The 25159-nt window shown below is 38.6% G+C and overlaps 1 protein-coding gene across 1 annotated transcript in view; it reads right to left on the bottom strand.

Annotated features, from left to right (window-relative positions):
• Positions 1–495: 495 nt before the first annotated feature.
• The window catches only part of LOC132771077 (heparan sulfate glucosamine 3-O-sulfotransferase 1-like), a 126546-nt gene continuing 101882 nt past the window's right edge, over positions 496–25159 (bottom strand). Inside the window, exon 3 of the mRNA XM_060768689.2 lies at positions 496–2640. Coding sequence (XP_060624672.2) covers positions 1585–2514 — 930 coding nt within the window. The 5' untranslated portion in view covers positions 2515–2640 and the 3' untranslated portion in view covers positions 496–1584. The remainder of the gene's footprint in view (positions 2641–25159) is intronic.

The raw sequence follows: 25159 nt of genomic DNA, 5'->3' as shown, positions 1-25159 counted from the left end.
TGTAACACATCCAGACGTCCCCTGGGCAATATCCTTGCAGACGGCCAATTCTCACACACCAGAAGCGACTTGCAGTATTCTCAATTTGCCTTTGACATAATAAAAAATCAGTATCTTAGACTAGATAAGCTTCAAATTATCTTCTAGCTCTGTGATTCTGTGTTAACTATTTATGATTGAAAACTTTTTTTTTTTGCATAAGCTTCTTTGCTTTGTTTCTTTGGTGTTGATGATGGAACTCACTGCAAATGGTTTCCCAGACCTTTCTATCTGTAAGCATGATTGGAGACCTGTAAATAGAAAGGGCTCATTATGTACACATATTTTCTCCACATGCTGTGTATGTAATCAACACACATGGAAAACAAACAATACACCCATCAATAAACAGTCCGTGAGTTTCCAAAGAAAAAAAGCCAAATATTTCAAACGAGAGAAACCCATTACACTGTCAAATAAAAAGATATTATAAATAAACAAATCATACTGCACCTATATAGATTGATAATTTTATAGATAAATCAGAAACCTATACTTGATATTTTGAATATTGTGTGTATAGTATACAATACCACATAAAGTTACTTTGCACTCTGAGTACATCTTATGGTTTGCAAATAGATATTACAAAAGTTACTCCACACATTGGAGAGCAGGCAATTAATTTTTTTTGCTATAAATTCTGTGCCAAATTAGTAATATAAACAATTGGAACATATGGTTACAAAATACAAACAAGTCCAATAAGTGTGTAATAATGAAGGGTACTTGAAAACAAACAGTTGGTTCAGAATATTTGTGATTAAATGTATAGCTGTGTGATTTCTGATGTCTAGGGTGTCAAATGGGACAATTTTTAGAGCCCTCACTTACTTGTATTGTGAATAATAAAAGCTGAAGTCTTGCTCAAAGAGGTTAATCAATTTTCTTACTCATATGGGTAATAATGTACAAATAATCTAAACGGAGGAGATCCATGGGAAATAATATTCTCCAAACTCATTTAAGCTGGATATACTTCACAATTTTCATTTCACAAAAAGATTTAAAAATAATAGAGCCAGTTCAACTCCCCATTTTCAATAATAATAATAATAATAATAATAATAATAATAATTTCTAGAAATCAATCTCACTGTCATGGAATTGGAGAGAAAAATAAAAGCAGCCAACAAACCCATATATTAGAATTATACCATTTCAGTTTCACATATTTTTTTTTAAAAATCCCCCATCAGTTAAGGAATGGTTATTTGTGATATTCCATTTGCTCATAAATTTGAATAAAAAGAGACAAATGAGTAGTTCGGCTATACATGTGTAACTTTGAAATAACTCCATTGAAGTCAGTGGCCTTGGACTGGTGCAATCAAGTTCATTACTATAGTTACAAGCCAATATGAATCCCGCAGATTAAAAGCGTGCCTGCCATTTAACATAATCGACTCCTAGTGCTACAACCCAGGGAAGCAAACGCTGGTCTTCACATCAAGGCAAATGCAACCCAAAGTTTATAAGGAAGTGCTTTCAAATAAATTACGGCAGGACTATATATATAAATCTTTTTCTTCAACCCAAAAGTAACTAATGCCAGTCAAAAGAATGTTTAATCATTCTGTAAAATTTTGCATTGTGCTCTCTGAAGTAAGAGTACAGTTGCTCTAAAACAGTACTGTTGACAATAGGATGTGGGCGCCCTTTTGATTCGTGTAAACACCTCTCTCTTCCATCGCTCCTAATGCAATAGAACCCCTTGGTCTGGTTAAAATAAAAATTTGAAGACATGATTTTGGAAGGCAGGTTAAGAAATCTTTCCACTTTTTGCAGTTCAGGAAGTGGGTCCTTGATCAAAGTATTTCCATCTACTATGTGCATTTGATCCAAATGGAAATGTTTCAGCCATCTCTCCATATGGATGTCATACAGGCTCCTCTGGATAGCCTTGTATTTGGTATTAAGTACTCCATTTTTAATAACAATGTCTTCAAAGAGCTGAACCGGCTTGTGGCTTTCCAGTCTATTGTAGTAGACTTGGGTATAATCAGAGATAACTCTCTCCGTGGGGTCTCTGAGAATAAGCAGCAGTTTAATAGAGCTATTCATATCATGAATCCTTTCGGGAGCCTGTGGCGAGGTAAAATAGCCTGGTGTTTTCTCAATAGTTATTTGATTTTCATATGAAAACGGCATCAGGCTCCTATACCATTCTATTCCCTTCACATAGTTTTCATCCCAGTCAAAAAAGTGAACTTCAGTAGCTGCCACCACAATGTTCGGGTGCACATCCAACATTTCAAGTAAAGCCCTCGTGCCACCTTTACGAACTCCGATAATGATTGTTTGAGGTATTCGCCTGCTTGTCCCAGGAGGTCTCACTTGTGCTGAGTAGTGTTCACTCTTATTGCTGAGCAAGAGGACTTGCGACTTCAGGGTCTCCATGAGGGCCCCATTCTCAACTGGAGTACCGTGGGCACGGGTCAGCAAAAGGTATGCTGACACAAGTAGAAAGGCCATGTGGAGACGGAGAAGCAATCAGTGCAAAGTGCAGTTGTGCTTGGCTGATGAAACAGTGAGTGCGTTTCCTCTTGAGCAGCGAGTCAGTGGAACTGGGACCAATGCAGCAATGGGTTTCTTAAGCATCTGAGAATTGGAAGACAGGAGAAAAAAAAAACAGCAATTAGCATTTCCTTGCCTGTACATTTGCGTCCTATATGAAACTTGTTATCTCTAAAGGCCGTGCAATAGGGGGAAACCCAATAAAATCAAGGAAACAGGTTTTGAGGCAAGGGAGACTTTTAATAAGTGTCTAAATGATATCTCCCCAAGGAAAATATTCCCTTGACTTAAACACAGCAACGACTTGACATATGTACATGCACAAATACTCATATATAGCTGCAAGAAGAATCCCCAAAACAAAGAGTCACAGGTACAATCCATTATGTTTTGGGCTGTCAAGAACACCAAATGTATCAAGCTGTTTTGACAAGGACTCAGAACCCATCTACACTGATCATTAATGCAGTTCGGAGCTAGCTTCAAATAGCAGCAGCCAGACAACAAACTCCCACAAAGCCATGTGAAAGTAACCCCATAATGCACATCAGTTTGTGGAATCACCAACTGGTCTCAAAACAGGCTCCAGGATTTCTTGTGTAATTATCAGCATAGAGTAACCACTTCAATACCAGTTTGAGACTGCATTAAATGGTCAGTGCAGATAGGGCACCAGTTTCCTTGAGTGAAATTATCATATACTAGCCATCCCCTGCCACACATTGCTGTGGCCCAGTCTGTGTATATGTGTTTGCATATATCTGTATAATATGTGTATGTATATATTTGTGTATATGTGTATTTGTGTGGTTATGCACATGAATTGTAATGTATTTTTGTTTTCTGGCTTTTTAAGTCCCTTACACTATGTTTTTCAATATTTTTATGAGAGATGGTCACTCGTTGGCCTGATAGGTGTCTTGTGTCCAAATTTGGTGTCAATTCATCCAGTGGTTTTTGAGTTATGTTAATCCCACAAACGAACATTAAATTTTTATTTATATAGATTGGTTCCATCTCTGATTCAAAATGTGATTTCTCAAAAAGTTATATTGCTTTAAATATTGTTACACATCTCATCTCCCATTTCTAAATAATTTTAGCATTCCATACCCCTATGAAAACAAGAATTTTTTTTGCCCATCTGAACATTACTTTTTAATTTTTATATATTTATATTGCATTTTAATATTTTAATGCTCATGTTTATATATTCTGTTTTTATATTCAAATTATTGCAGGGCCTCAAAGCTGTTGCAAGATCTATGGCATGTTGCACAAGTAGTTCCCATTAGAACAAAGTACAAAACAATAAAGGAACAATTACTTTAAAATTAAACATTTAAATATTAAAAACATTTAACATTGAAAACAAGAGAGCAAAGAAAACAATAACGAAGAAAAGAAATGCCTACATAAATATATGGAATCATAGAGTTGGAAGAGACATAGTGGGCCATCCAATCCAACCCCCTGCCAAGAAGAAGGAAAATCGCATCCAAAGCACCCTGACAGATGGCCATCCAGGCTCTGTTTAAAAGCCTCCAAAGAAGGAGCCTCCATCACACTCTGGGGCAGAGAGTTCCACTGCTGAACAGCTCTCAGAGTAATGGAGTTCTTTCTAATGTTCAGACAGAATCTTCTTTCTTGTAGTTTGAAGTCATTGTTCCCCGTCATAGTCTCCAGGGCAGCAGAAAACAAGCTTGCTCCCCCATGACTTCCTCTCACATATTTATACATGGCTATCATGTCTCTTCTCAGCCTTCTTTACTTCAGGCTAAACATCCCCAGAAAATTATGAGAAGAGGAAAATAGAAAGATGAAAGCAGGTGTGCAATGGCCCCTCTGATACCCAGGCAATACCAGGTAAATATGCTAGTAAAAAAAAAGATAAAAAAGATAGGACTAGAGGACATTAGAAATCAGATACACATTTCAGATGTGCAAATGTGTTCTTATATTCTGTGTTATAATGATTTATTCTATATGCATTGATAACTTGTTTGTTGACTTGAAATGTAGATTCAGAATGACTTTGGACCACTGCCTACAATATTATACAAGCATTAAAATAATAAGATCAATCAATTAAAAAAAAGGAAGGCAAAAGGAAATAAAACATTTCACAGGGAAGAGTAATATTGATATAGTGAGATTCTGATGCACGTCTCCTATACTACAAAGTTATGTGCTTTCCTTGGCCATATGGGTGAAAAAGTGGGGTACGGCAGCTCAGCTCTGTTAGCAATTAAATTGATTATTTCAGGCAAATTGTGGTTAGAAAAAGCTACAAAAGATTTTACAAGGAATTATCATTTCTGAGCACTTCAGATCTCTTGGGATTTCCTTTCTCGGATGACAGTTACAATTTGAGACACTGGGAAAACATTTTCCGAGTTCAAGTCAATCATGTTTCCAACATTTTGCAAAAACTGAAAATGTAGTGAGTGTTCACATATCATACATAGGTCACTTTCCAAAGATATTTTTAGGGCTTTTTATCTCGTAACAGCAAACCCTCATGCTATATCACACAAACTGTTTTTGACAGTCCCCTTGATTTGAAAACACATTAGCTGTATGGCAAGAGAAGGCGGCTGCCATTCAAACTCAAAGCTCTGTTGGAAGAATCTTCTTATGCTGTTCTTTGTATCCCTCCCAGAGTTTGCAATCACAATAAATATAGTCTTTTAATCATCTGTGCTGATCTTGAATGCCTGAGCCCCTGTACAGGTTCATCTGCTCCCTCCTAAATGCACCAAATAATTTACTGAAAACATAATGTGTTTCATATCTTGTTGGTTTTGTACAGTTGCATTGTGCACAATTTTTCATTATCTCCAGTGCTTAAATCACGGGAGAATATATTTGGTCTTGTGATTTTAGATGTAAGAATGAAGTCACAAGCACCGTGAACTGCCAAGACAACACTCTTTAGCAGAGTGAGCTGTTCGTTTTCCCCATTATTTTCAACCTCTGTGATCATTAGAGTTAACACTGCAAGAGTAGTTCAATGGATCTAGACCCCTCCAGGCGCTTGTAACTGTCTCTGGTATTGCAAGTCGGTAGTTTTTAGAAGTTTCTCCATGTGGTAGGTCACAGACTCAGAGAATAAGATCCACACAAAATGTCAACACAAAGAATCCCTCATCTGTTATTTTGGGAAGGTTACATTTTCAATTTCAGTAGGTCAGGTTGAGACTGTAGCTTTGCTGAAGGTGTGAAGCAGATGATAAAATAGCAATAGGTAAAAGATAACTTGGTTTAAACCACCTGGACAATAGATAATGCCAGCTTGTTACACTGCAAAACTTTTGTCTGTGTATCATGAAAAAATTATATATTTAAGATACAACTTTGAAATAGAAATACATGCTCGTTCTGTATAGGTTTAAAACAACGGTTTTCGAAAAGAAGATGCAAACCCATGAAAACCATATTCAGCACTGACTTCACATGTAAACAAGATCTGACCTCAGAATGATTCACAATGTCCTCATTAAGACAATGGAAAGACGAATCATGAACACATGGGAAAACAGTTCCTTTTTCATTATCCGGAGGATTAAAATCATTCTTATTCAGAGTAAGCATCCTTACTGCAAGAGCAAACATTTTACTTCCACTCCACAAGCTTTTACATGCATTTTAGAAACCTCCATTTATTATTTACTTAACACCATCATGAATGTTAACACAAAATGTTGACTCATCATGAAGTGAGTGTTAATGCAAAATGTTGACTTGCAAGTATTGTCTGTAACTGGATTGCTTTCTAAAATTGTCTTAAGCCTTACCTGCAGCTCTCTTCATGTGTATTCATAGCACTGAGCATATTCCCTATGGTCCTGCAATGTCATCTAGTTCTGGCATTCAGATGACCATCAGAGACAGACAGGTGGGCTAAATAAGAGATTCTCTTCTGCTGATCATCTGCTTCCTAGCATGATTTCAGGAGGGAAGATCCCTGCACTGTCCTTAATTCATGACCCTAAAACCTATTTCCATGTTACCTGAGACTGAAAATTTTCACTCAGGTAAGTATCCCCTTTCCAGAAGCATTTTGGAGGGAATGTTTTCCCCTCTCAGTGTTGGATTACCTTTCCGTGGATAGTATGCAGCTGAACAGTTTCTTTCTTTCTTTCTTTCTTTCTTTCTTTCTTTCTTTCTTTCCTTCTTTCTTTCTTTTCTAAACTCATATTTCATTATGTCTGTATCCCCATACAGTGAATATGGGATTATCAATATAAATAAAAATGTAATGTTTGTTTGTGGGATTAACATGACTCAAAAAACATTGGATGAATTGCCACCAAATTTGGCCACAAGACACCTACTAACCCAATGAGTGACCATCACTCAAAGAAAATTGATTTTATCATTTGGGATTTGTAGTTGCTGGGATTTACAGTTCACCTACAATCAAAGAGGATTCTGAACCCCACCAACGATGGAATTGAAGCAAACTTGGCACATAGGACTCCGACAACCAACAGAAAACTCTGGAAAGGTTTGGTGGGCATAGACCTTGAGTTTGGGAGTTGTAGTTCACCTGCATCCAGAGAGCACTGTGGACTCAAACAATGAAGGATCTGGACCACACTTGGCACGATTACTCCATATGCCCAAATGTGAACACTGGTGGAGTTTGGGGAAAAATAGACCTTGACATTTGGGAGTTGTAATTGGTGGGATGTATAGTTCACCAACAATCAAAGAGCATTCAGAACCCCACCAACGATAGAATTGGGCCAAACTTCCCACACAGAACCCCCACAACCAGCAGAAAATACTGTATTTTCTTGTGGTCTTTGGCAACCCTTCTGACACCCGCTTGTAACCTCCCCACAGGTTTCTCGACCCCTAGGTTGAGAAATACTGTCTAAAGTCCATCCAGTCCACCTCCCTTCACTAGGGCAAGAAAACATAATCAAAGCTCTCCTGACAAAGAGCCATCTAGACACAGATATAGATAGATAGATATGATTCACATACATATGTATATGACAGATATAGTAGCCTAGATTTGAAAGGGACTCTTAAAGAAGGACAATGATATGTTGCATGTTCCAGAGTAGGCAAACCAGGCAATCTCTACATCAACACTGACAAAGGGACAACAAGAAGCACTGTTTACCCACAAGCATCAAGGCATTACATATATTAGAAACCAATGCTTTCTCATTACTTTATTTTCCAGCTCACCAGACTGGGCCACAGCAACACATGGCAGGGGACGGCTAGTAGTGAAATAAAGAGCAACTTTAGGAAAAAGGTATAAACCAGAATTGTGAAATCCTCCAGATAGATGAGAACTGCTCTAAGTCCTGCATATTAATTCCCATTATGATTTACACCTATTTTACCACCATATAGTTGTATTGATGTAGGTTGCTCCTTCCACTTAATTATAAGGGGGTGTGGGGGACTAAAACTCCATAATTAATGTCTGCATGCATATGCTTTAGCTTTGGAATTCCTAATATGTCCTCTGCTTGTAAAGATGAACAGCAGAAGGCACTGTATATCCAGAATGCTCTAGCAAGTTTGCATTTAGTAATTACTCAATACTTCAGATAATGCTGCCAAACGAAAAAAAAATACTTAGTAATATATTGAGAAAGATAATCAGATCCAGAATGCATTACAGAATTAAATCCTAAATGCATAAAAATTGCTTTTGGAAGTAATTCCATCTGAAGACCATTTCAGGCTTGGCCTAAGAGAATTGACTGACTCTGATGAAGCTTGGTAAATATCAGCTCCTGTGGTAATACTATAATTGGTACATGAACCCAACGTGGGTTTAAATTAGGAGAAGGACAGGTAATTGTGGCATGTTATCTAATGAAAATCTACATTGTGCCATATTTGTGGAACTAGACACATAGTTTTGTAAAACAATCTGAGTGACTTTGTATAATAAAACCAGAGGATCTGAAATGGCAGCATTGCATTTTCCTGTCTCATGGATTACTTAGAATGGTTTCATGGTATATAATTTAAAATTTAGTTCTGTTTCTTTTCCCTCCAGCTCTCCAGTACAGCATCCAAATTGCAACACCTTGTTGTATGTTATGTTTTTCTATTATTTGGTAATGTTGTTGCTTGATAACAAAATGATATGGTATGCATTAGGCAAAAAGGAAAAAAAATACTCAAGATACAAGGCCCTGAATAAGGTTTTTTGTACAGCAGGAAAATGTTTGAGTCACAGTGTGTGCAAGAATGGGATCTGTGAGGCCATCTTAAGAAAAGTAATATTGGAAGCAAGAAAAGCTTGAGTATTTAATTCTGTCTTTGGCAAAATGTTGCTTTGGAAGATCTTATAAGTTGTGCTGGCCCAGGTCAAAGTTTATAGGCTTCTAATAAACATGTACAGGCTGGCACATTTTATTGTGCTGAGAGACCGTCTCCTTTTAATGATCTCAAGAGATGAAAATAATATTCACAAAAAGGGTCAATAACTTGGAAGAGACTGCGGACGATGGGAGGAGGCTGGTGTTATTTTTCCTTGGTTTATTTTCATTTAAAAGAGGGGGGATTTGATGTAGAGTATTATCTGCCTTTTATGCAAAAATGGTATGAAGGGCAGCAGTTCTCAAACATTGTGGACCTGCTCTTTTTCCTAAATGAACTTATCCTGAAATAATAATGCAACAATCTACCTTTAAAAACCCAAGCATTTAAATTAAAGAATAAAAGAGATGGAGAAGAGCAAGGAGATAGAGGCAGTAAGGGGTAAGATGAAGGGTGAATATCAAGGCATAGATCAGTGGTTCTCAACCTTCCTAATGTCACAACCCCTTAATACAGTTCCTCATGTTGTAGTGACCCCAACCATAAAATTATTTTTGTCACCACTTCGTAACTGTAATTTTGCTATTGTTATGAATCATAATGTAAATATCTGATATGCAGGATATGTTTTCATTCACTGGACTAAATTTGACACAAATACCCTATATGCCCAAATTTGAATACTGGTGGGTTGGAGGGGGATAGAGTTTGTCATTTGGGAGTTGTAGTTGCTGTGATTTATAGTTCGCCCACAATCAAAGAGCATTCTGAACTCTACCAACAATAGAATTGAACCAAACTTGGCACACAGAACTCCCATGGATGAAAATACTGGAAGGGTTTACGGGCATTGACCTTGAGTTTTGGAGTTATGGTTCACCTATATCCAGAGAGCACTGTGGACTCAAACAATGATGGATCTGGACTAAACTTGGCACAAATACTCAATATGCCCAAATTTGAACATTGTTTGAGTTTGGGGAAATAGACTTGACATTTGGGAATTGTAGTTGCTGGGATTTATAGTTCACCTACAATCAAAGAGCATTCTGAACTCCACTAATGATAGAATTGGACCAAATTTCCCACACAAGACCCCCATGACCAACAGAAATTATTGGAGGGATTTGGGAGAGATTGAGAATGATTTAGGGGAAAGCACAACTGCTCTCCCCTCCCCGCTTGGAGTCTCAGAAACATCCCTCCCCTTGGCTGAGAGGCTGGCCAATCACAGCAGGAGGAGGATTTTTGGTGGTAGGATTCATCATCTGTTTTCAAAAAGGAAGAGAAGGACAGGTGGAGAGATCTACAGCCTTCTCCGCCAAAGGGGTTCCTAAGACCATCAGCAATATGTGTTTTGAGATGGTGTTTGGCGACCCCTCTGAAACCCCCCAGGTTGAGGAATGTTGATATAGGTTCAACTGATGCCCAAATTATGGCTAAGGAAAATCACAGCAAACCTGACCCACAATTAATCATATTAATCAGCTACACACGAAAGCTGAACAGTCATCACCAATCACATTCCCATTTTGACCAGTATATTTCTATCCCTGCCTATCAGTGATATAAAAATACTAGGGCTGGGCGGTTTCGTTTCGTTAATTCGTAATTCGTTAATAATTCGTTATTTTTTTCAATTACAAAATGATAACGAACCATTCTGGAGCAATTTTTTAAAAAACGAATTTTTAAACACGTTTTGTAAATGCTTCGTATTTCGTTATTGTATTCGTTTCGTTATTGTTCTGAGGTCGTTTCGTTATTATTTCCGCATGTCTGGGGCAAGTTTTTTGTTTAATTAGTGAAAAAAAATTATAATATCAGAGGGGGAGGGAAGCTTCAGAAGTTTTTGGAGGTTTTTTAGCGTATTTCGCGGTTGCGTCCGCCATTAACGAATCGATTCGTTATTGTTTCGGAAATCGATTCGTTAATGTTTTGTAATTTTTTTCACATTTACGAAATTTCGTAAATACCGAACTTTTTTAAGGGAAAATTTTTGTAATTATTTTAAATATCGAAACAAAAAAAAATCCCCAAATGCAAATCGATTTTAGAAACAAATTTTTCCGTTGTTACCCAGGCCTAAAAAATACCCTTCCTACTACGTACTTTATCTCTGTCTTGAGTTATAGTATTCCATTCATTATCTCCTGCCTGCTCCTGATCTATCTCTTACCTTGACTGAGAGGGCAAAAAGACTTTGATTCAGTTAGTGCCCTCAAAAAGATTGCTATACTTATATATGAAGCTACTTTTTACTGAATCAAAATTTTGGTCCATCCAGCTTAATGTTCTTTGTACCAACTGGAAATAATATTTCACAGTTTTAGATAACATTCTTTTCTAATTTGACATGAAGATTCCAGAGACTGAATCTTTCTATGTGCAAAACCATGTGATCCATCACTAAGATAGGGCATTCCCCCCCTCTATGACAACTCTCAGCATCTTTATGTGCCTCACTAGACTGCTATATGTATATAGCTATAATGGTGGTTCATTGTTGTGTAAAAAATATGTATCCCCAAACATATCTCTGTATAAGACCACGTTAGCTGGCAGGTTTCCTCCTCTTGCATAAATGTTTTTGCTAAGTTAGGGGGAGAGCTTGGCCTACTATTCAAGGGCTAGTGACGGTGAATCCATTTGTGGGATGAAGAAGGGCCTTCTCCATCGAATTCAATTAGTGCCCATCGAATTCAATTAATTGCCCATTGAAATTAGGTAGGCTCCTAATGTTAGCTGCTTCCACTAGGAGTCTACCTAATTTCAATGGGGAAATAATTGTACTTATTGGGCACTAGGGTTGTGGGGTAAGTCTTGACCCATTTCGTGTTTTGTTTTTTGGGAGCCTCCCAAAATTAAGAGGGCAGATATCTGTTTTTGCTCTGGGGTGTGAAAGATGTGTTTTCTATCGTCCCATTATGGGGGGGGGGGGGGGCTTCCCAGGCTCCCCTTCCCATCATTTTAGGCATTGAAGCTGTTTTACTCTAGAGGAGAGGTGCTCAGCTGCGGGGAGGTGCACACTTTAAGGAGGCTTCTTACATGTTTCTACTCTAGAAGTGAGGTACTTGGCTGCAGGCAGGCGTACAAACTTTCTGGACCTGCACGTCACACACAGACACACACTTTCCAAGGCAAGGAGGCAAGTTCTCATTCTTACTCTACAGGAGGCACTCGGCTGCAGGCAGGCACATGCACTTTCTGGGCCTGCACACCACACACACATGCACTCTCTTTCCAAGACAAAGAGGCAACAGGCAAGTTCTAATTCTTACTCTAGAGGAGGTGCTTAGCTGCAGACAGGCACACACACTTTTTGAGCCTGCACACCACACACACACACACACACACACACACACACACACACTTTCCAAGGCAAGGAGGCATGGAGCACCACATGCTCATGAAAAGCAGGTAAGGAGGTGGGATTGGCTCCTGCTTGCTTTAGTGTTGAGCTGATTTTCGTACCGGAAGGGGCCTTCCCATTTTGTGCTCCCGAAGGTAACAAAAGTAACAAATGACAAAGGAAAATGCTTCTGCGCACAACTCTATTGGCCACTGTTATTAAATTGTATTTATTAGGCACTGTTATTGACATTTTTTAAAGAGGAAGTATAAAAATATTCTTAAATATTATTTGCCCCCAAAAGACATGCTTGAGCTATTAATTCAATGTCATTTAATTTGACTTAATTTTATTTTGCAATTTATTGCCTACCGTATACTTGCTTATAATGCAGTAGCTATTAATGAAATCAATCCAACAAATTTAAAACAGCAAATACCAATTTAAAAGAAATTCAAAACACATTAAGCAATTTGACCCGTTAAAATAACACAGGTGAAAATGAGCTATAGCAGTCTAAGACAATTTTTTAAAAATGTAATATGTGCAGATTTGGATAAAATCAATTAAGTACAAAAGGCTTTCATAAAAAGCTATTTATTTTTTACTTGGCATCACTTCCATTTGCTCTCATATTGATGGCCTCCACTGATGTTAGAAAGAAGGCTGTACAATATACTCAGATTCAGAAAGATTACATGAGAATTGTTAATTTGAACTATGATGGGCAATAGTTGAAGGCTAGTGGACCGCATTAGTCCCCAAAAATACTGTGGAGAGCTACATCCTCACCACATTTACTTCCACAAAAACAAAAAAAGTCAGGTTTTTAGCCTACAAATGCTCTCTATGTGATATGTGCATTCTCATCATATTTTGAGGCATTCCTTGGCCCTTTGGGTGCATTTTGGATCATTTTGGGGCAACATAGTCGTAATATATACACTCGAGTATAAGCCTAATTTTTCATCTCCCTTTTTAGGCTGAAAAGGTTCCCTCCCCAGCTTATAATCGAGTCATGGTTATTTATTATTTTACACTATTATAAAGACATAATAAATATATTATTACATTTATTATTTTACTTTATGATTGCTATTATTATATTATTATTATTTTACTGTATTATTGTTGTTAGATTTATTATTTTACTCTATTATTACAGTTATTACATTTCCATTATTTTATTCTATTATTATTATTATTATTAATACATTTATTATTTTACTCTATATTTGGGTTGGCTTATACTCGAGTATACGAGTATAATCTATCTATACATCTATCTTTCTATACACATAATAAAAGTGAAAATGTGTGTATGTGGAAGGGGTGTCTGCTTACACTGACAGAGTCTAGCCTCCACAAACATGCTATAATTCCCACTGAGCTGGAGACACCCATGGCCCTCTCAAAACTGACATTGCAGGTTACCATGAACATGTCCAGGAGCCCTGCCAATGTCATCCACACACAGAGAGCACTGTAAATGCAAACCATGGATCTGGGCCACATTTGGCATGCATATCCAATACACCTACATTTTAATACAGTGGGATTTAGGGTGGAATTAGTGTTGACATTTCTAAATTGTAGGTACTGGGATTTATAGTTTACCTACAATCAAAGACCACTCCAAACCCCACCGATGATGGACTGGGACCAAACTTGGCACAGGGAATCCCTGTGACCAACTAAACATGCTGCAGGGGTTTGAGGAGAACTGACCTTGATTTGGGAAGTTGTAGTTCACCTGCATCCAGATGAACAGTGACACCCCCCCCCCCCTCCGACAATGGACTGGGACCAAACTTGGCACAGACAAACCCCATGACCAACAGAACATACTGGAAAAGTTTGGGGAAAGAGGAGTTATAGTTCACCTACATCCAGACAAATAGTGACCCCCACCGACAAAGGATGTGCACCAAACTTGGCACAGAGATGTCCCATGACCAACCGAACATACTGCAGTGGTTTGTGGGAATTGGCCTTGATTTTGAGAGTTGTAGTTCACCTGCATCCAGAGAGCACTGAACCCATCCAGCAATGCATCTGGACCAAACACACAGACTCAACATAGCCAACTGTGGATATCGGCAGGGTTTTGGGGTGACTACACTGGGAATCTGGGAGTTGTAGTTCACCCTTATCCAGAGAGCACTAAACCCAACTAACGATGGATCTGGACCAAACTTGGCACACACACACTGAACACAGCCAACTGTGAATACTGACAGATGTTTTGGGAAGATTGCCCTGTGAATCTGGGAGCTGTAGTTCACTCTCATCCAGAGAGCATGAAACTCAACTGACAACGGATCTTGACCAAACTTGGCACACAGATCCAAAATGGCCAACTCTGAATACTGGCAGGGTTTGGGGAGGCTTGACCCATGATTCTAGGAACTGATGTTCACCCACACCAAACTGGTAATACCTAACACACAAAAACAAGCAATGCCTTTTTCAAATGACTCTGGCATCGTCGGGTCCCCAAACTAATAAATAGATATATGGTTAAAATGCACAAAACTTTGTTCTGATCCTGGTTGGTCCAGGTGGTCTCTGTAGAGGTCATTGTGGAGCAAAACATTGCTTTCATTTTCATTTTGTGGGCTCCATGGATCACAAAAATGGCTTTGGAACTGGGCTACACTTTACCGACCCTTGATTTAGAACTTCTCATGGGTTAATCCTATGAATAAGAACAGCAACCCGCCATCTATTTTTGCATAATTCTTCTACATGAGATTTGCCCAGCTTGAGGAAAGATATTTAAATTAAGCTCCCATCAGCTCCAACCTTTATGGTTGATGATCAACCATCCTGATAGGTATAGATCTGATGGCTTTATTAGGCACCAGATTGGGGAAGGAGTTTCTACACGAATGCATTGTATATAGATATTCAAATGCTTATAAAATGGTAAAAGAAAAAGAAGAAAGAACGTCAGCATGGAATCCAGGGGTTATTTCGATAGGCCCATTATATATCTCAGGAGTTGGAAAACTGAATGAGCACTTCAAGAAGGCAACAGTAACTAATAAATGCTTAAGGGCTCCTAAAAGGCATCAATATATTTTAACCTTTTTAAAAAGAGGAAGAATGTAAGACATGAATATACACTTAATTAGCCTTTGAGAGAAGCAGGGCATAATCGTCACAATCATAGAGACACTGAAGTGGTACACTCAAGCACCAAAAGTCTGCAGTGAAGTTACTTGGTTGATGCTTGTGTTAATGAGGCAGCATTTCCATTCCATTAAGAGCTGACAGTCATGAACCTTGAGGAACAAAAAGGGGAAAAAACAGCTACTTGGCGGCTACAGATACGAGCTGCAAAGCAATTGCAATTGGCTCCAGGCTTCCTTCTTACTAGGTACACAGACCAGAATAGATTAAAAAGTAATGCTGGAGAAGGTTAGCATAAACTATAAGTACATTAAATGGTTGGCAGGTGATGTTTTTAGATAGGCATTGGATTGGGGGGGGGGGGGAATTTTATTTCCTCAAGGCTAGAATTATTTTTCTCTAATTCCTATTTCTGATAACTTTAGGTAGAACATTTCCTGATGAAAGTATAGCTTTGAGGAATGCGCATTCTCTATGCCACCCCTTTCTAGTATGCATGAATTCATACATCCACAGAGCTGCGTACCAAACTCCAAAGAGTTAAGTGAGATGCAATCAACCTTTTCAATCTTCATTTATAGTTTCCAAACAAATTACACATACAAATGAAAACAGAACCTACCATGTCTAGGTCATATTGTAAATAAAGTTAAATTGGCATAATGGCATTCATTATTTGCATTGATGTCAGCTTTGAAACATGTTGTTAATTACAGAAAAATGTATCATACTATAGAATATTCAGTACAGAATCAATTGTAAATGCTGTGCATTTTATGTCATGTAATTTTAGGAGCAGTTCCATAACTGAAGGGACTTGAGGAAATCTTGCAGTAGACTATCTGAAGAGAAGCACCATTTTTGGCCATTTCCAATTTCAGAAAACCTTGTTGAAATTTATGACATCAATAAATTATACTGACCCTCAAGGGAACAAAGAACAAAAGAATTTGCAAAGCTTCATTGCTTACTGTTACGTTAATCACTTGATTCATATCTTGCTATTTGGCTCAAACAATTATAATGACAGAGCTGATGCTTTTCTCATCTACTCAGTATGCACTAGACTTGTGCATGGATTCATTTTTAGCCGGTCCCTTTGGCCATTTGGCTTCTCCATTTTGTCCTGGTGCTCAAAACAGCAAGAGCCCAACCATCACCGATTTCCATCTGAAAAGGGACCATGTGGCAACCGATGATGGCTCGTCCTCCTCTATTCAGAATCACAGTTGATTCTTTCTTAGTTTCCTTTATTTTCCTGATTATTTTTATTTAGTGGGACCAACTGGGAGTTTGGGACCTGTAGGATGATGGGTTGGGTGTGCACACATGTGTTTGTAGGCTTGGGGAGTCATCCTTTTAGTTTCTTTTTCTCCTTCCCTTCCTCTCCTTCAGAAAATACTTCTAAAAGGTAAGAGTTATTATTAAAAATAGTAATCCCAACAAGCAAAAAGGGAAGCCTACATCTCCTCTAGAGTACAAAGTAGAATCAGCTTTAAGGAAGCAAAACCCCAAGTAGAAAGGAGATGCAGACAGTAGAGAAAACAGGGGGGATTTTTAAGGTAGTCTAGGGGGGATAGCTCCACTGAGCTACAGGTCATCGCTCTTCCTTCCCTGTGCCTCCTTAGAATGCCTAAAACGGTGTGGCGTGCTGCTGGGGGGGGGGGGGGGGGGAGGGAGAAAGCTCGTGCACCTGCCCTCTCCCCTAGAGTAGAAACAGCTTTAAGAAGCATTAAACCCAGTCTCCTCTAGAAATAGAAGATAAAGGATCCAGAAAGAGTGGTATCTTAACTCTGGTGCTTTTAAAAATCCAGGTCTTAATGAAGGATATGGAAGGGAGCATCTGGAAAGTCCGTTCCCCCCCCCCCCCCACTTTCCAATATGGATTGGATAGGGTGCTTTCGTAACCCCATTGCTGACATCCAGACTTCTTTGAAGGGAAGAAAGGAAAGGTTCCCAGGGGAAAGGGGAGCCTCAAAAGTTCCCAATTGCTGCCAATGGGCCAAAAATATCAATTTCTTCAGATGCAGAATAAAAAAACCGAATTGGCAGCACACCTGTTTTCAGGAGATGTGTCAAAAGCAGAAACAGATAGTGATTCACTTGAAATGCACAAACTTATTATGCACTGCAACTTGAAGTGTTGTAAATGCATATTGCATTATTCTGTTTTCTAGTATTCCTCTGCCACCACAAATTTAATAAATTGGTATAACAGAAGGCTAGCATATAAAAGGTATGACCAGGAAAGGAAATGGTTCTTAAATATCAGAGAAACATAGTTCTAAATCTCTGTGTAGCATCCAGTTGTTGTCATGTAGACATGATCTAACATGCACACTTTTTATCATTCCCAATCAGTATGGTCAATGGTGAGGGATGTAGGCAACAACACATGGACCATCCACACTGACCATTTAATTCAGTTTCAAACTGGTATGGAAGAAAGTGGTTTCACCGTGCATGTAATTACATAGAAAATCCTGGAACCAATTTGATGCCCAGATGATGACTACACAAATCATAGAACACGGCTGCATATTAAGGACTTGATTTGTGAGTTTTTGTGGACACATCTGTCTGGCCACCATAGTTAAATGATCACTGTAGATGGGGACAAAAGGGTCCAAAGTAAGCAAAATCAGATGAGCACTGACTCTTTGTAAATTGTGTCTTGATATGAATTTCCCCAATGTGAAATGGTGGCTACTGCATTATAATGTTATGGCAGTCCCTAGGTCAGTGATTCTCAACCTGTGGATGCCCAGATATTTTGGCCTTCAACTCCCAGAAATCCTAACAGCTGGTAAACTGGCTGGGATTTCTAAGAGTTGTAGGTCAAAACACCTGGGGATGCTGTGAAACTGCCCAGTTCTGTTTCCTGTACACCTGTCTACTTATGGAAAATGTAAGGCCTGATGCTGAATTCCAGCCCTGAACTTTTGCCTATGCATGCTATATATTTTCAGGATGTGAAGCAGAACTGGACATCATTAAGTGAGATCCTGGGACACGAACTTTGGCAGGCCCCTATGTGCTGCTAAAGTTAAGGGCAAGATGCTCTCTAGGATTTAGAATAAAATAAATGATGGCATGAAAGTAATATTTATATTTTTTTAAAACTATGTGGATTTACATAATAAAAACTTACTGTATCAAAATTTATCTCAAAGTATATTTTCTATGGTCAATGCAATAGCTTCAGTAATTTGCTTAGCTAAATCATTTTTATGCCCAAAATTGCTAGGTGATTAAGTTGCTCTTGACTAGTTGTGCTTCTTGGCCAAATTTCAGTGATTTTGGCAGTCTACTGATTGATCCTTCACTGAAGAAATAGTAACTGGTACTATACAAAACATTCAAATTCTACGGCAGATATTGGCAGATATCATGTGGTTTTTTAAATTGTAGATCACATTCAGAAGTCAAATCAAGTATTTTTCTGTCCTGAAAGCTGCTTTGTGAAAACTTTGAAGGTGAAAGATCTTGTACAGTAAGTCTTCTGACATAACTTTCTCTTACTATTTACAGATTTTGCTGCCTTTGCAGTAAGTTGACCATCTAAATTCTGAAGTTCAAAGTGGCTGAAAATAATTCACATATGATATTTGCTGTTTCAAATCTTGACTTTAAATAATTGATAAACCGACCCAAATCTTGTGGAATAAGGCTCTTCCATATATTCGAGCATGGCAGTGAAATGTTTGCAAGAGAAGCTGCTAGACACCTGCGTCACAGTCAAAATAAATTGTGTGCTCTGTGTAAAGAGTTCATTTTGCCTTGTCCACCTTTGCAAGTTGATGCTGACAAAGCTCACAGATACTGTCTGACTGGTAATTGCTTTCTGTTGGGTGCCACATTTTAACTGTTTGCAAATTTGAGCTTTAAATCAAAAGCACATGTTGTCCATCAGCATAAATAAGAATATGAATGGTGATAAATCACAAAGATGAAACAAAATGTTAGTATGATGAAAGGATAATGTAATATGTCTAAGAAAAGTATTTATTTTAGTTGGATGAACAAAAAGCCTATCTATCTATCTATCTTCTATACACACAATAAAAGTGAAAATCTATACATATAATAAAAGTGAATGTTTGTATGTTGGTATGTATGTGGCAGCTTTCTGGTTGGCTGCTATTTTCACAGGCAACTGTGACCTCCATGAGCAACAACCCTGGACCAAACTTGGCACACATAACACCCATGACCCACTTTACATCCTGGTGCAGTTTGGGGGAGGTGGATCACAGATTATGGGATTTGTAGTACTTTAAAACCCTTCTGTTCCCAACAAAGACTGATAAAGACCAAACTTGGCACACAAAGCCACCATGACCGACTCTACATCCTACTGCAGTTTGGAGGAGGACCAACCATGAATGATGGGACATGAAATACCTCCACTCACTTCCCAAGACCATTGCGACCCTCATCCAATGACTGATCAAGACCAAACTTGGCACACATAACCCCCATGACCCCTTGTACGGCCTGGTGAGGTTTGGGGGAGGATGGACATTGCATTTATAGTACTTTCAAACTTTGCACACAGAGCCCCCATGACCCACTCTACATCCTGGTGCAATTTACAGGATGATGGACCATGGACGATGGGACTTGCAGTACCTTCATGAACTTCCTGAGACAACTGCGAGCCACATAAAGAACTGATAAAGACCAACCTTGGCACACAATACCTTTCTCAAATAACCCGGGCAGCACCGGGTCCCCAAGCTAGTATGTAATGAAAGTGAAAATATGTATGTGTGTATATAGTGGGGTGCCCACTTCCACAGACAGACTCCTGCTTCCACAAACATCTTTAACCCACAGTGCTGAGAAGACACCAAAAGCCCTCCCTCCAATGACATTTCAGGTTATAGCGAATGTCATACCCCTTTCAATGTCCTCCCCAAACACCATACTGCCCACCACCCAGGGAATGCTTTCATTCAGGGACAATTTCATCCTAGATTTTAAGTGTTTCCTCCACTACAGACATCCCAGTTAGGAACACAAGACTAAATCTACATTGGTATGGCATTTGCATGATCCAGCCCACTGCCTCTCCCTAAACCTTTTCCTACTCTTTTCAACTCTGTCTGCACAATGAAGAGAGCAGAACTAATAACCAACTAAACATACTGGAAGAGTTCAGGGGAATTGGCTCCACATGATAGAAGATGTCGTTCACCTTGCGTCAAGTCAGAGCACAGTGACCCACACTGACAATGGACTTGGACCACACTTGGCACACAGAACCCTCATGAACAAAGAAATATACTGGAGAGGTTTTGGGGGAATTCACCTTGATTTATAGCCACTGTAGGTAATGGGATTATAGTTCGCCTGCAATCAATGGGCACCCTGGACCCCACAATGATGGCCCTGGACCAAACTTGGCACACAGAACCTCCATGACCAACTGAACCTATTGGAGGGATTTGGGGGGACTGATCCACCATGGTGGGAGTTTCAGTTTATCCTCCAGCCAGAGACCCCACAGATGCTACTGATGATGCAGCTAGAGAGCAAACTTGCCCAACATGACAAACTTTAACTAGTGATGTTTTAGGGGGTTAACCTGGCATGATGTGAGTTGTAGTTCACCCAAACCTTATGCATTTTAAAATAAAAGATTAACTATTTTAAAATAACTCAGGCAACGCTGGGTACCCAAGCTAATATTTTATACAGCCACTTTTTGTTTCCTGTTTATTTTATTAGCTGGCCAACCTGCCACACTGGAACCCCCATTTGTTGGGGCCTTGCAGAACAAAGGTTGAAGAATACAAGCAAAAACCTATAAAACAAAAGCAGGGAAGTTTGATTTAATGGGATCTCTATATGAGTTTCTCTTACAGCAAGATTTTTGTGAGGGTTTCGTTACTCTATCTCCCAACAGATTTTTACTGACATAAGAAATGTGTAAAGGTAGAGGTATGAAAATACTGAACATTTTACCAGAGTAACTTATACAATACATGGTACAGTAGAGTCTTGCTTATCCAACATAAAAGGGCCGGCAGAACGTTGGATAAGTGAAAATGTTGGATAATAATGAGGGATTAAGGAAAAGTCTGTTAAATGTCAAATTACATTATGATTTTAGAAATTAAGCACCAAAACATCATATTTTACAACAAATTGACAGAAAAAGCAGTTCAATAAATGGTAACATTATGTAGTAATTACTGTATTTACGAATTTAGCACCAAAACATCACAATGTAATGAAGCAGCTGTGGATCCGGGCGGGAGGCAGACTGCGTTGGATAATACAAAATGTTGAATGAGCAAAGGTTGGATAAGTGAGACTCTACTGTACTGATAAAAATGTAGAGACTAAACCAATTTAATATGGATTCCACTAATTTAATGGAGAAAACTATATATCACCACATAAGCAAGTACCTTTCCATATTTTATGTGTAACAAGTTACCCAAGCTATGTGCAACTTGATAGGGAATTATATTATATCACTAACGCTGGATCTAAACTATCATATAATGCAGTTTCAGAATGCAGATTAACTGAATTGAACTGGATTATATGACAGTGTAAGACTCATTTAATATGTTCATCTGCATTTTCAAAATGCATTCTATGGCAACCTAAATCCAGCCTAAGAAACTTTCTGATTGAAAGGAACTTTACAGAACCTGTGAAACAAATTCAATTCTACTGTGAGACTACTTGTCTAACTTTTCTTGCTCATTAATATTTTGTACATCACATTTACAAGTAATTAAAGATATGTCTGGTATGGAAATTGCTTTGCTTGTAGGCATTACTTCTTCCAATATACAACCCTATTCTGGCAAAATGAGATGTGGCTCAGCAAGATATATCCTCTTCAAAGCATAATTTCATTTCACTGATCTTGGTTCTCCAGCTCTTCCCTTTCTTAACATGTTTTCCAAATTTTGAGATTTCTTTGAGCACCAAAGCTTGGGATAGTCTAATGATCTTGCTCTGACCCATCTTTAGTACATTGCGATTGATGGATGCCTCACTTCTTCCTTTAATCAGATCCATGGACTATTGGCAAACCTTTACATTTGTGCTCCACGGAATTGCTGTGGAATAACATTTGGCTCCTAAACTAGACTTGATGCTTCCACAGAGGCTTCCCTGATTGGATTTTTCAGTGAACAGAGCTCTTGCCTATCAGTCAAGTGTCAGGCTTAACTGACTAAGATTAAGTAGTTGCTGATACGTACCACGTAGAGTGCAAGTGAATGGACAAGAGAATACACAGGACTTTATTTTTAAAGTCTAAAATCAATGTTCCTGACAGTGTGCTTTATCCTAAAAATCTACTCCATTTCAAAAAAACAGGAAGGGTTAATAGAAGAAAAGCACTGAGCCCCCAAATCCTTCTCACATGTCTTGTGTAGAGTTGTTTTAGTATACAACAACAACAACAACAACAGGAAATAAAGCCCAACTGCTCACTGGAGGGAAGGATATTAAAGGCAAAGATGAAATAATTTGGCCACATAATGAGAAGACAGGATAGCTTAGAGAAGACAATTATGCTGGGGAAAATGGAAGGAAAAAGGAAGAGGGCCGACCAAGGGCAAGATGGATGGATGGTATCCTTGAAGTGACTGGATTGACCTTGAAGGAGCTGGGGGTGGTGACTACTGACAGGGAGCTGGTCCATAAGGTCATGAAGAGTCAGAAAAATCTGAACCAATAAACAACAACAACAAATCATTATTTGTATCCCGCTTTTCTCCCTAAACAAGACCCAAAGCAGCTCACACCATTTAAAAAATAATACAAACCAGTCATACATGTAACAACAACCTATAAAACCAACTTTACAATAAAACATAAATAAACAACCTCTGAGGATGCCTACCACAAATGCAGGTGAAACGTCAGGAGAGAATGCTTCTACAACATGGCCATACAGCCCAAATAACCTACAACAACCCATTTTAAAATCATTTAGCAGATACAATTATTGCGGGAACTCATCCATTCAGATGGTGAACTTTGCCCAACTCACTAAAAGTTTGCCTTCCTGTCATTTCAAATTAAATATCTTCATTAAAAGCTTTCATGAATGAGAAAGTCTTTAGCTGTTTTTAAAAAGGTATCATGGAAGGAGCTGTTTTAACCTCCTTGGGAAGTGAGTTCCAAAGGGTTAGGGTGGCCACTGAGAAAGCCCTTTCTCTCATCACCACCAACCGCATTTGCAATGGTGGGAACAATGAGAGAAGGGTCTCTCTGAAGGATCATAATGTTTGGGCAGATTGAGGAGATGGGTCAGATAGGTAAATAGGACCTGGACCATTTAGGGCTTCAAAGGTCAAAACCAGTACCTTGAATCAGGCCCAGAAACATACTGGCAGTCAGTGCAGGTGTTTTAGTTAGGGGGGTGGTAGTACACTCATTGAGTCCAACACTTGTCAATAACCTGGCTGCAGATCTCTGAACTAATTGAAGTTTCCAGACACACTTCAGGGGCTGCCCTGAATAGAGCCCATTACAGTAGTCTAAATGGGATGTAACCAAGGCATGTACTACCATGGCCAATTCTGTCTTCTCAGGGTACAATTGCAGCTGGTGCACAAAGGGCCTCCTGGCCATCACTGACACCTGGGCCTCCAGTCTTAGTGATGAGTCCAGGAAGACCCCCAGACTGCGAACCTGTATCTTCAGGTGTGTGTGACCCTGTCCAGCACAGGTTGCCACCCTATACCCTGATCTGCACAAATCTTGGCCCGGCCTTTTTAAATTGCCTTGAACAGGCAGGATTCTTTTAATATGTGTGTCATGGCGACAATTTTTATGCTTATATTTTGTTTTGTTAATCTTATGGTTATGTTGTTTTTTACTTTGTATGTTTTGTGATGTTACCTGGGAACCGCTCTGAGTCCCCTCGGGGAGATGGAGCGGTATATAAATAAATAATAATAATAATAATTATTATTATTATTATTATTATTATTATCTGCCTTACGATTGACCAGAAAGGTCTCCATATGCTAAAATGCACCATTAATTCCATATTTCATTTAAAAAACAAAAATACAGAATGTAACAACACTGAATCAAACCATAAGGTGTTAACATAAAGAAATTATCAGATTGATTAAACAGTTTTAATATATATTTAGTAGATCTTCAAAACACAAAGAAAGTATCACTTGCTTGAAATCTTGCAGGTACAGCCAACTCTGAAATGATAATATTTAATTTTCAAGTTAGTAGAAGCAATCTAGAGGATTTGTGGCATTTACACCCTTTTTGATTGGTTTTAGCATTCTGAACTGTTTAAGACTAAACAGACTTAAATGATAGCACTTCAATTCACATAGTTCATGCTTGGTGGGAAAATGGAAAATGCTCCATTTGTTAAACCAAATGTGATCAGTTTTTGATCTGAAACAGTTTTATATACAGTAGTAGAATACTATTCCTCACCCACACATTAATTTCAGTCTGGTGTAACAAAGACTGTGATAATCTAAACCAGTATGAACTCCAGAAAAATGCCCTCTCTCGGTGTTCCAAAATGTATTCTGTTCTCATATGTAAAGACCTAATGTCTCTTAAAAGCAAGATGAAGGAGATGCAGATACCGCACTTAAAATTTAGACTGTAATCAAGACATAAAACTGTATACATTAAAAGATTTTCCCCTCACTTCACAACATCATTATTGGAACTACTTTATATGCTGAGTTTCAGCTTGATTTGAATTAATATCCTAGAATTTTAAAACACCCAGAAACTGAGTTTATGAAACGACAAGAAAGACCTCCAGCTGAACAAAATCCATAGGGTGCCATA

The sequence above is a fragment of the Anolis sagrei genome, chromosome 3 (assembly GCF_037176765.1).
Source record: "Anolis sagrei isolate rAnoSag1 chromosome 3, rAnoSag1.mat, whole genome shotgun sequence".
NCBI classification, from domain to species: domain Eukaryota; kingdom Metazoa; phylum Chordata; class Lepidosauria; order Squamata; family Dactyloidae; genus Anolis; species Anolis sagrei.
Note: the sequence above shows the minus strand (reverse complement) of the source record. Positions and strands in the feature narration are given on the sequence as shown.